The following is a 12,539-nucleotide window of genomic DNA, read 5'->3' as shown; positions in this document are numbered from 1 at the left end:
TTTAATCAATGTGCCCTGCCGCCATGAACTAAGGTTGTCGGGGCAATTTATATAGTGTCCGCTTTGAGGATTTGGCACAAGGTTTTAGCGTGTCACTGCTGCAGTTTAATTTGGTCAATTTTTTTAGGTCGAATTTAATATTACGCATGTGTTACTTTATCTGAACGAATTGTTAATGGATTAAGGGTGTTACTCCTACTGACCACCGCACGGCGGAATTGAGAGCGGCGCCGTCGCCGTGACGTGCTCAACAGGGCGTCCAGACGCCGGCCACACAGGAATCGCACGGCGGCCGGCCCTTTACGTGCGCGACGTAGAGGCAGCGAACGAAGGAAAAAAAAAGAAAAGAAAAGGGAGATATTACACTTCTCCTAGGAAGCATCAAATGTAAGTCAAAGAAAAGGGAGATATTACACTTCTCCTAGGAAGTATCAAATGTAAGTCTGCCACCGTGTGTACACCTCGCACCCAAATTCAAATAATTATTATCCACTTCTTGCCTTCCCCAATCCCACCCATATCCAATGGACAATTAACTTTGTGCTACATATATATACATATCCAATAGATAAATTGTACCCTCCCCATACTCTACTCTCCCCATTTCTAATGGTATATAATGTTCTACACATGCCTTCCCCAGTGGCAAGCCTAATCAAATCGATGTAGATTTGGCCTTAAACAACTTGGTTTGTTTTGTCCACCGGAAAGAATACGTTGTTGATGTTTCATTACCATGAGCCACACATTCGAGAATGTAAGAAATCGGTGCTCATAGTCTAAGAGGGGAGGGGTGAATTAAGCAATTTAAAACCTTAATATATGACTTTCACTACTTTTGTATCAAACTTAAACTAGATCGTACTATCAAGATGTGCAACTGTGGTTGATCTAGTATGAAACCCTCATCCCAAAATAAGTTGTACAACCTAGAGCCAATCCTAGCAAGATATTGCACTAAGAATGTAAAGGCACACAAGTTGTAAGAATGTAAAGCGAAAACGTAAGAGAAGGGGATGAGGGAAAGCAAACTCTTGATACGATGATTTATCTCATGGTATTGGTAGGCACCACTAGTCCACGTTGTTGAAGCACTCACACAAGAGTATTGCTTTCCGGTCACCAAGTCTCTTCCGGGACACCCCTTAACTTGCCATAGAGGCTTGGCCACTAAGACTCACGCCAAGTTCTCCCGTCACCTTGATGTCGTCTCCACTAAGGAGCTTCTCCACAAAGGAAAGGGGTCTCCACGTCCCCCGCACACGGTCGTCGACGCTGTTCCACACCAAGCCGGAGGGTTGAAGACTTGCCGGCAAGCTACCAAGGCTTCAAGGCGCCGGCACACCTTGTACAGCTGTGATTCACTCCTTGAACCAATCACAAGGTAGGCACACCTTGCACTCACTCTTCTCTAGACCTGTCCTAGCACGAATCACTTTTCTAAGCATGTGCTAAGCCTTTGATAAATCACTTAAGCACTTTTGGTGGCTCGGATGTTTTCTTGATGGGTCTTTATCTCCAATGAACTCATGTATATACTAGCAACTTCAAATGGGCGAGTGGAGGGGTATAAATAGTCCAGGCATCAAAGATCCATTGCTCCAACGGCTAGTTAAAGTATACCATCAGATGTTTCGATGGTCTATTTTGGCATGCATCAGAACATCCGGTGCAACTAGCCGTTGGCCTCCCCGCGCCAAGCTCTTCACTAACACATCCAAAATTCATCCGATGCTTCATCTGATGCACCGTCGGAACATCCGGTGCTGAATGAGTTTCTCCCGAAACCTCTCTGGAACTTCGCAAAGTAAATATGCTTCGTCCGATGCTTTCAACTCCTGACCGTCGGATCATCTGGTGCTATAGGTCTTTTTCTGCCTTCTCGAGAATTGTTCCGACGCTACTAAAAAACCACCTGTCGGATCATCTGGTGCTTGTTGCAACTCAAGTTGATTTTCCAGTTGTACCAATTTGTCCGATGGTTGCTCCGACGCTTCTCAGGTGGACCATCGGAACATCCGCTAAATTTTCTAAGTTGAATACCACCGCTTGCACACCGAAGATACCATCATTTTTTGAACGCTTGAATACCATAGAATAATCCTAGATACGTACCATAGCCTGTCACTTGCGTACCATAGCTTGGATGCTTAAATACTATGATTTGGACCTTGCCATGGTTTGGTTTGCATACTTGGGATCTAAAAAACCTACAAAGCACATGCTTGACAAACCATTAGTCCCAATAACTATATTATTGTTATTCAATCACCAAAATTACAGTTTAATAGAACCACGTTCGCTGCATAGAATCGTACCATTCTCTCATCTTTCCAGCTTCATTCTCGTCTATACACCAGTCCGTCGTTGTAGTCTAGAAAATCACGAACAAATTGTGAGCAATAGCAGGGATGATCAGAAACGGCAGAGCACGTCGTGGTCGTTCTGACAAGTTCCTGTGACACTGCTTTGCCTCCGATTTGTTGTCCTGCAGCTCATTCTCATGAGGACTCGCTCATTTTGATTTCCTCAACATGGTAACAGATACCGTTACACGAGGAAACCAAGAAATGAATGGGACCTTTCCATTCCTAGCTGATTCCTCTGGTGATCTCTTTCCAATTTCCATTTACGTTTTGCGTTAATCACTCCATCAACCAAACAGCTTCCCCCAGACGGCCCTAGGTTCCGCCCGCCGCCGTCCATCTCCCGCCGGAGCTCGCCAGCCATTGGCCGGCTGCATCACCGGATTCAACCTCCTTTCACCGCCACCAACCAATTTCACTCGTCCTGCGCCAGCAGCCATCAAAGAGAGGTCGTTGTTTGTTGCTCGATTTCTCAGCATGTCACAGTAATCTAGCATAGAAACGATGACAAGTCGTAGGCTGGAGCTGCGCGATCAGACTCGGACACTGGCGGGAATCTTGCCGGAGGTCCAGAGCCCCAGCCGCGAGATCCCTCTCCGTCAGAAGGCGGCTTACACGGTGGCTTCCCTTGTCATCTTCCTCGTCGGCAGCCAACTGCCTCTGTACGGGGCCCGTCGTTACTCATCGGCCGCCGGCGACCCCCTGTACTGGATGCACGCGTCCAGCACATCCAAATCCAACTATGGCTCCGTCATGGCTGACGGGATCATCACCCTCCTCCTGTCCGATTGGTTACTTCACTGAGTATACCACGCCTCACTCTCCATTCAGTCACAAATTCAGAACTTGACCGTAACTAACATTGGGTACCATATAATCTGCTAATTGATTCTATATTTCTATGTGAACATGAGATTCAATGATTGCTTCAAAATGATATCAATATGTTTTTTTCGTGAAGTGGTTCCATTGTGCTATAACCATATTACAAATTTACAATAAGAAATTATTCATCACAGTTTTACGTTGGTGATCCATTGTACATTGTTGTTTGTGTCATTAGATGAAGTATTCAGTTATAGCTTGGTTTCATGATGCTCGAGGCTGATTGATGCTTTCTCCTCAACTTGTTTCTTTGCCCTAGCAATACATCTAATTGAGCAAATTAATATTATTTTATCAGGAACGGGGTGCAGAGGTTATTCGGGATACTTCTTGCCGCTGCTCTTCCAATCAGCAATGTGCTAGTTTCAACGGTAATGCTACGTGCAAGTCATCCAACGTCAACAACTTCCTCCGGATGGACGCGTGGCGTGACATGGTCCACATCTTTTTTCCTGCTGCCGTTTCTATGCTTGTTTATATCTCCCGGACCACATTCCTATGGCACACCGGTTCAGTCCAGAGTCCACGCTGCAAGCTCGCGACCATTCATTCTGCAAGCAAAGCCTCCTCCTCTCCCCTTCCTGCTACTGCTACGATCCCCACCGGTGTGACCACACAAGCCGGCAAGATTAGCGGCGGAGACTGTCGAGCGGCACAGAGGCGCAAGGAGTCACCTCTCGCGTCTGTGCTTGCTATGCTCGTCAGGCCCAAGAGCACAGCAGTGACTCCGTCGGAAGCTTAGCGGCCTAAGCGATGCGAAATCAAGCGAATGATGGTGCATGTTCAACGGCGGCGCATCCGGTAGCACCGACGCAACTGCACAGCAAGGGGTGGTCCAAGCGACTCAATTTCTAGCTCTGGTGTCGATTTGAGTTACAGAAGCTCAATTCCAACAGTGAGGTGTCGATTCAGGCGACAAGAAGCTCGATCCTGATGGCACGGTGATGAAGAGCTCGAGTCCCTTTGTAAGGTATGAAGAGCTCGATGTCGACTGCCTATCATCAGTTGAAGCGGCTAGGAGATCGACTCTAGCGATTGAGATTAATTTTGGGTGGTGAGAAGCTGGAGGATGGAGGTACATAGGTGATTTCAGGGCGTTGGATTTTTTTGATGTTGCAGTAATTCATTTATGATGTTGTGATTCGTATTTCTTGATGTTGCACTACTAATTTTGGATGTTTCAATTGTTGATTTTTGAATGTTGCATAAGATAATTAGAGATGTCAAAACAGACCGATCAAGATGTTGTTACATAATATTTTACTGGATTACTTTTGTTTCATGTTTCATCTACTGTTTTGGCATGTTGCAGTGGAAGTTTTGAGTTGTTGCCATCCCAAAATTTCAATATTTGCGGCTAATGTCTTGATTTATCTTGGTTTTGTAATATTTCAAATCATTTTCACAGTATTTTCCCTTTTGAGATGGATCAAGTAGTCGTGAGGTTTAGATGCAGTTATAAACTATTTTTGTGCATATTTTCTATGTTTCAATCGTTCGATTCTGATGTTACATATGAAAATTTTCAATGTTGCAACCGGTGATGTTGCATGCAACGTCGGTCCAATGTTGCGGTGGGAATTTTTCGGATGGATGGTGAAGCGTTCAATGCTAGCGGCTCAGACATCCGGGTGCAAGCAGCTCCGTAGTTTCAACTATCGCTGGCAAACTTAGCACAGGGCAGTCGGTTCTGATTGCACTTCAGCTTTCCTTTGGAGGTGTCGTTGTCATTTATCTTGATGAGCTCCTAAAAAAGGGATATGGGTTGCTATCTGGTATCCCGTTGTTCACCACCGCCAGCATCCGAAACGGAGGTAACCATGTTTCCTTGACGTGTCTGTCACCGTGCAGCGTCCGAACACCGGCTGCAGCACGTCCAAGCTAGCTTGTTTTTAGAACATGGTGTATTAGTTTGCAGAACGACGTAAACGACGGCAACAAGGTAGAAAGGGTCGTTATATTTTTGTAAAATAGCGAATACATTTGAAGTCTTATTTTCAAAACACAATACTAATGCAGACGCTCACAATTTCACACACCACATACGCTCACCTCTACGAGCATACGCATGCACACTTAACTCTCGATAAAGCACCACATGCACCTCACTGTCGGATAGGGTGATAATTGCCTCATTTTCAGCTATAGTAAGAGCTCTAACTATCCCTGCTCTTTTCCTTCATGTATACTAGTTGTATATTTTTGCTATGAAACGGGAGTGCGTCCTGTATCGTTAATCAATTAAAAAATTGTTTGCACAGTCACTAAAATGAAACGGAGGGCGTAGTACAGTTGAATTGGTGGAAGTGTCGGACCATGTATGATCTGTTCAGCTTTACACATAGTGACTGTGCAATAACTTTGATGGGCTAGTGAGTTTTGGCGCCTTTTTGGGTGGTCAGGCAGGTTGGGCCAAAACTTATATGGACGTTCAAAATATTTTTGGCATTTTAGATCATGAGGCCCATCAAGTTTGTCTATGCATGGAACAACTGGCCCAATCATAACTACTTGATACTGCTTCCAGTTTACTTTTTGGGATTGGAACTTTCTATTTACATTGTTGTACATGAACAGAGCAGTGGGATTTTTTTTTTCCTTTCTCGTAGAATTACTGCATGAGGAATGAGTTTTATAATATCTAAAAACGGATTCACAAAAACATTTGTAGTGGGCTGCAAAAGCATCTTTAGAGCAACTCCAAGAGGCTCCTAATCTTACCTCTAATACATTTTTTAGGGAAAAAAGGAGAAAAAACGAACTCCAACAGTCCACCCAAACCTTCCCCAATTTTTTAGCAACGCTAAAAAACAGCCTACCACCGCGTATATTTTAGCGTTGGCATTCCTCCCCCAATCCTAATTCCCACACGCTCGCGCGTCCCTTCTGATGGGCCCAATACAATGACGTGGCCTGTTTTTAAATATTGTAGGCTATTTATTAGCGATCTGCTGTGGATTGATATGTTTTTGGGGGAAATTTTTTTTGGAAGAACCCTAATACATAGTTTTGGGGAAGAATTTTTTGGAGTACTCTTGAAGTTGCTCTTATAGACTTACGGGCTTGGATAACAAAGGGTTGAAGTTGGGGAAAGCATCTTAAATAGTTTGGGAACTGCTTCAGTACCACTGTAGTAGTATTTGGGACTAATTGCTCCTTTATCTCCTGTGAAGCTGACAGTTGATTGTATTGCAACGAGCCAATGAACGCAAAAGTTTATGCACATTGGCTTACGTACGTCCCTGTAAATGTCATATAGTGCACGACAATTTCAATTGATTTGCCTAGCTAAGGGAAACAATGAGATCGTCACCGGATAGATGCTCATTTCCTTTGATGTTGAAGTGCTTTTCACTAAATAACAAGAAGATAAAAAATAAAGAAGTTCATTGACTCTGAAGATGGCTTCTCAATTATTCTGTAACAGGTCAATCTCAAGAACCACACCAGAGTGGTCTGACCATTTCAAGCTTCTAACTCTTTCATCATCGCGGGGATCACTTCCAAAACACTAACCTCACAATATTTGCATATGGGATCAGAAATGGACAAGTGTACAACCAAAACAAGTTAGACATCGATCGCGTAATCATGCATTATGTTAAGCTTCAAACATCAGCAACAAGTATACGTACATAGACTAGCAGCAACCAGGAAGTTCCTAATGCATGAATCCTACAGGAATTTCAACAGATTATTCGGTTAGACTCTGGTACGATTGAGGAAAAACTCATGTTCCAAACGTACAAAGTAAACTTGTACAATTGTACACATAACAATACGCATACTTTACATCCTATAATTCTAGTACTTATAGTACACAAAATCTTGTGATATTTCTGTTTTCACTGACGAACTGCGATGTTTGCATTACACCGGTGGCGCCTGCTCCTTTGAAGACGCCTGCTTGGTAGGCTCCACGGTGGCCCTGCAGAGGGGACACGTGGAGTGGGAGCGCAGCCACATGTCGATGCAGCAGACATGGAACAGGTGCATGCACGCCGGCAGCCGCCGCACCACCTCCCCCTCCTGCACTAGGCTCAGGCACACCGCGCACTGCGCCCACCCGCGCCCGCTGCCGCTGCCGCTGCCCTCGCCGCGGCCGGCGCCGCTGCTCACCGCCGCCAGGCCCCTGCGGAACACGAACGACGGCAGCGCGGCCACCGCGGAGGGGCTCAGCCCGCCGCCGCCGTCTCCGTCGCCGTGCAGAAAAAACGGCCTGGCCGCCACGTACACGACCGTGCCCCCCGCGCGGCGGCGGCGGCAGCACAGGCACTCGCAGAGCACGATGATGAGGATTGAGACGGCGGTGGCGCAGAAGCCGATGCCGAGGAGGACGAGCGTGTCGTGGGTGCTGTACCCGCCCTTGTCCGTCGAGTAGGGAAGCGAGTTGGTGTTGGACGAGAGCGACATGGCTCACTCGATCGAGGTCGTAGCTTTCTGCAGCGCAGTGCAGCTGTGCAGGCAGCTGAGCTAGCTGTAGATGGTGGCGGTATCTTAGATTCTTGGAGTACTAAATTTGCTTAGTGACGGGTGTATATATAAGCCGCGCAAGTTGGGCGAAAATTTTTAAATTTTTCGCGTTGAAGTTCATGGATGTAATTAAGGATAATAACATATTACTCCTTCCATCACCTTCCATCCCAGATTGTAGGTCGTTTTGATTTTTCTATTAGACATACACTATATCTAGTATGTTACTCCCTCCATCACAAATTGTAGGTCATTTTAATTTTTCTATTAGACATACACTATATCTAGATGAATAATAATATCTATTAATTTAAAAAAGCTAAAACGACCTACAATTTGGAACGGAGGAACGGAAAAAGTAGTTAGAGCATGTCATAATTGAGAGTTTATTTGGATGAGAATATATCCTGGGGCGCAGCTTGTTTGCCCACGGTATTGGAATTGACTTCAGAATTTCTGATCCCCAAGAATGTGGCATGAAATGGGCTAGATCTCTCACAAATTATCTTGTATTTGTTCAGTCAAAGAATTGGCGATGACAATGGATCAAATTTCTTTGTTAGAATTTGAGGGGTATTTCTCTTCTGTTTCGAGGGGGGAATAATTACTCCATCCGTTCCAAATTATAGGTCATTTTAGTTTTTCTAGATGCATAGATATTATTATATATCTAGACATAGGGTATATCTAAGTGCATAATAAACTTTATGAATCTAAAAAATTCAAAACGACCTATAATTTGGAATAGAGGGAGTAGAAAGTAAAACATATGCAGTGTATATGTTATTTATATACGTATTTTAGTATGAAGTATTTTTTTCATGAAAATAGAACATATATGGATATATACCCTATTAGTTTGTCCAATTAAACTGTGAGTCAGATTATTCAGAGAAACTAATTACAAAAGGTGATGAGCAGGAGTAGGTCACTGTGAATTGCAGCACACAGTTACATCTCACAAATCCGTGTAGGTCAAATCATTAAAAAAAACTCCCACAAGTGCACAACGGGAAGGTCAAATAATTCACTTTCCTGTGCGTGTATCTGGCCTGTTCTTGCGTCCATGCTCCCGTATGTGCGTCATGGATAACTCAGTCACCAACTGGAATCCCCATGCGTGGATAACTTGGGTGCGTGTGAAATCTTTCGAGATCGAAGTTCATGTCATTCTTTCCGTTTGCATTGCGCAACGGCTGCGTTATTTAAGGGTGTTCGACGGCCGGCTCTTCCTCCAAGTAGGCAGCCAGGCCACCATCTGATTAACAATGCACCTTGCTGAGCTTTGACAAAACCAGTGACAGAGACTAATGCGGTTATATATATGGAATTCCACCATCATTAGTGAAAGACTAAAATATAAAAACAATGGTATCATTACAAGCAAAAATGAATGAGATTAAAACAGATACTCCCTCCGTCCCAATGTGTGTTGTATCATTCTTACATCTAGAAAAGACGAAACGAATAGTAATTTGGGACGGAAGGAGTACTAACGAATGACTGGGCGCAATCTTTCGGCCCAATGTGTGCTGTTTTATGATCAGCCCAGGTGTGTGTGCAGCAAAGGAATGGCCCATGAAACTAACGAAGCGGTCTGTCGGCCCAAACGTTTGACTGATCCGAATAAGCTTCCAATTTTGGGAGGAAGAGCTTTTGAGTTGGGAAAAACCTTGAAAATATCATATACTTGAACGCAAAGCCAGTTTGGTCGCACAACTTGTGGGAAAAATGGCCACAGTATTGTGGTTATCCTACTAGAGCTCAATGAGATGTTAGGGGGGGGGGGGGGTCACAGTTTTGTGCTTTTAGTCTTCTCAATATGTGGAACTACCCCTTTGATCCATACATAAAAATGATCCTAGGGTCCAAATACTAGAGAATGGAAAGACTATCATATAAATGATATCAAATGTGGAACTACCCCTTTGATCCACGCACCATCTTTTCTCTCTCTCTATTAATATGGTGCGCATCGACTATACTTTATTAAAAAGAACAAGAAAGATGATCGATCTATTATCCTAAACCTTGCCATGTTTGAAAAAATATTAGCAAATATGCCCGTGCGTTGCAACGGAAGAAAAATATTAAATTTAAAATGAACTACTTAAATAATTATAAATTTGTGCAAATAATATTAGCGCATGATTATTATACTTAGAAAAAATGATGGAGCATATATTTGCATTTTAATTGATGTGATCGAAAAAGATAGACATATAATATATGTTTGTTGCGGCTATGAAATACAAATTCCTCTACTCAAATACTAAGAAACCTAGGATCTTTTTGAAGATGTTTATTCAAAATTGCATTTTAGGATTAGTCAGTGGCACATTTTAGAACAACTACAGGAGCTTTTATGTAAATATGCTGAGTCTTATCTCTGCCAGGCTTCTACCGTCCATTTTTTACAATTGTGAACCGTCCGTCCATGTGCCGCTTCGTGGCCGGCACCATTGTGAGCAGTGCTGGCGAGCAAGGTGCCAGGGCCGGTGGAGGGCCAACGAGCTGGAGCTCCTAGTATTTGCCTCCCCTCCATCGCGTTCTTTCTCCTAGCTGGTAAGCACCGTGGTTGCAGTGGACCAGCGCGTGGGGGCCAGAAGGTCAAGGGCCTTAGTGTTTTGGCCCATGGCGCATGGCAGAGTGCTGGAGGAGCACATCAGGCAGGGAGGAAGAGTTGCTGAGGGGCGGTGGTTGAGCTGCAGGTCCAGGGCAGCAGTTGGGCGGCGGTGCTCGATTCCACGGCTGCTGTAGCCTGCAGCTTGATTCGCACCAGCAATGCTCGATTCAGTAGGCGACAGTAAAGCCAACACCTCCCTGCTCCTCTTCCTCTAGCCGGAACACGCGAGCACCACCAAATCCGAGTCAAGCAACCAATTCACGCAAGCCAAATCTTCCTTCTCTTTGATCCCTCTTAGTTGTATTTCACATCAAGCAACGAAATCAGATAAGCCCCAATCCACATGCAGATTGACAAGCGTGCAGCTGCAGCTCCCAAATTTGATCTCCTACCGCTGTGTCGCGTGTCCTCGTGCAGGGAGGTGAGACACAGATAGGCGGCGCGAGGAGCAGGAGAAGGGAGGTGACGAGCATCGTGTGGCCGGCTAACGGATAGGGCGAAGGGGAGCTTGCAGACCAGGATAACAGATAGAGATTTGAACTTGTAAGCGGGGTGGGGGTGATCCGCGATTGATGCGGGAACTAAGATGGAGTGGGAGGATGTCAACGGTCAATGACGGATGGCTGAAACAGTCGATGATGAAATTGGATCGCGGGTTGATTTCAGTAAAGTTTGAGGGTTTTTTTTTGCAAAACAACCACGACGGTTGGAAGAAACAACCGCACTTTAATATTAGGTATAGATATATTTACACAAAGAATCATGTTGTTCTTAGAATTAGTTGAAGGAAAAGTTATTTGACTATATATTTATTTTCAAGATCAACTCTAAACTATAAATGCATCTAGTTTTTTTTTTGTAGCTAGTCTATTTGATATCTCAATCATCCATATCTACTCATATGGTTCACATACCTCGAATAGTTGATGGGTTAACCGTGCACTATATGTGGAAACCATAAGCTTGATTTGGAAGGCAATTAGTACATTTTGTTAGGTAATGTGTTTGATTTGGAAGATAATTAATTGCAAATTTGGAATTAATTAATTTAATAACAATGCACACAAGGAAACATTTTATATTTCTAAAGAGCACGATGGCAAATTGTAGAAATCTAGCGACGTTCCCTGTGTGCAATGTCAAGATTATGCACGTGCGTGCCACACGTTCCTAGTTGCTAGTTTGAGATGAAATACTACCACATAAAGTTTAGCATGTGCATCTCATGAGTCGTCTTGTAAGATGACTGCTCCTTCCCCTATGTACCTCTTCTCGTTGCTATTACAACGCACACAAACACACATAGTGTCACATATCCACGACTCACGCCTACAAATAAACCCATTAGAAGAACTCGCATGAGTGTAATTAGATCGGGGGCCATCAACATTTAAGCTCTGGTAGGTAGAGTTGTACCCTCGAACATCCGCCACCACACTACTATATGGGAAGCTCCCCTCCATTAAAATGATGTATCCACCTGGCAGAAAAGCAATTTGTGCTGATACAGTCTAAACACAATGCAGTTAACACTAACACATTTGCGTAATAAAATGATGATACCAAAATTTAGATTAAAGAAGCAGATTTCCTATATGGCATTTGCTCTATCTTCTTTCTAAAAGATCTCTCATAGATATTAATGTCACTGTCTAATGAGTACTTGCCGGTTGGGAATTGTGATGGATGGAAGTGTGGTGCTCTGCTTCCATCAAGTTCGGCCCTGTCCACACGGTTTACTTTCGAGCAGGATTCTGCACAAACTGCTCTGTCGAACTGAAAGAACTACAGAAGTGACAGCAAATATGTAACGATGACACAAGATATTTTAGGCAGTGGTCCATTTAGTTCGCCACGAAATTTGAGATATTTCAATCTACCCGCAGTGCAAACGTCTTTAAAACATGTGGTTTTTTATTGTCCTTTTTTCTAAAGTCTAAGAACACAAGGTTCTCTACTTTTATTTTCACCATTTGTTGAGTAAACATGGTAGTATTCTCTATGCTCAACAATGTAAGACGTATTTTGATTTGAAATGGTCAAAGTTTGCAAATTTTGACCAACAATTATTAGTCAGATTATATACTATACATATATTAAATTTAGTGCACAGAAGTTTCATCACCAGAAGCACACAAGAAGTGACACCATAAAATCAAGAAGCACATATATAAATTATAGATAGAGGG

General features: G+C 43.7%; 1 protein-coding gene across 1 annotated transcript; it reads right to left on the bottom strand.

The window, feature by feature from the left end:
* Window positions 1-6,821: 6,821 nt before the first annotated feature.
* Window positions 6,822-7,774, bottom strand: LOC117835891 (RING-H2 finger protein ATL67). Its single transcript, XM_034715219.2, has one exon. The coding sequence runs from the start codon at window positions 7,662-7,664 to the stop codon at window positions 7,122-7,124; it is 543 nt and encodes a 180-aa protein (XP_034571110.1). The 5' UTR covers window positions 7,665-7,774; the 3' UTR covers window positions 6,822-7,121.
* Window positions 7,775-12,539: the final 4,765 nt, after the last annotated feature.

The sequence above is a fragment of the Setaria viridis genome, chromosome 1 (assembly GCF_005286985.2).
Source record: "Setaria viridis chromosome 1, Setaria_viridis_v4.0, whole genome shotgun sequence".
Taxonomy (NCBI): Eukaryota; Viridiplantae; Streptophyta; class Magnoliopsida; order Poales; family Poaceae; genus Setaria; species Setaria viridis.
The sequence above is the reverse complement of the archived record's forward strand: the minus strand, read 5'-3'. Positions and strand labels throughout refer to the sequence as shown.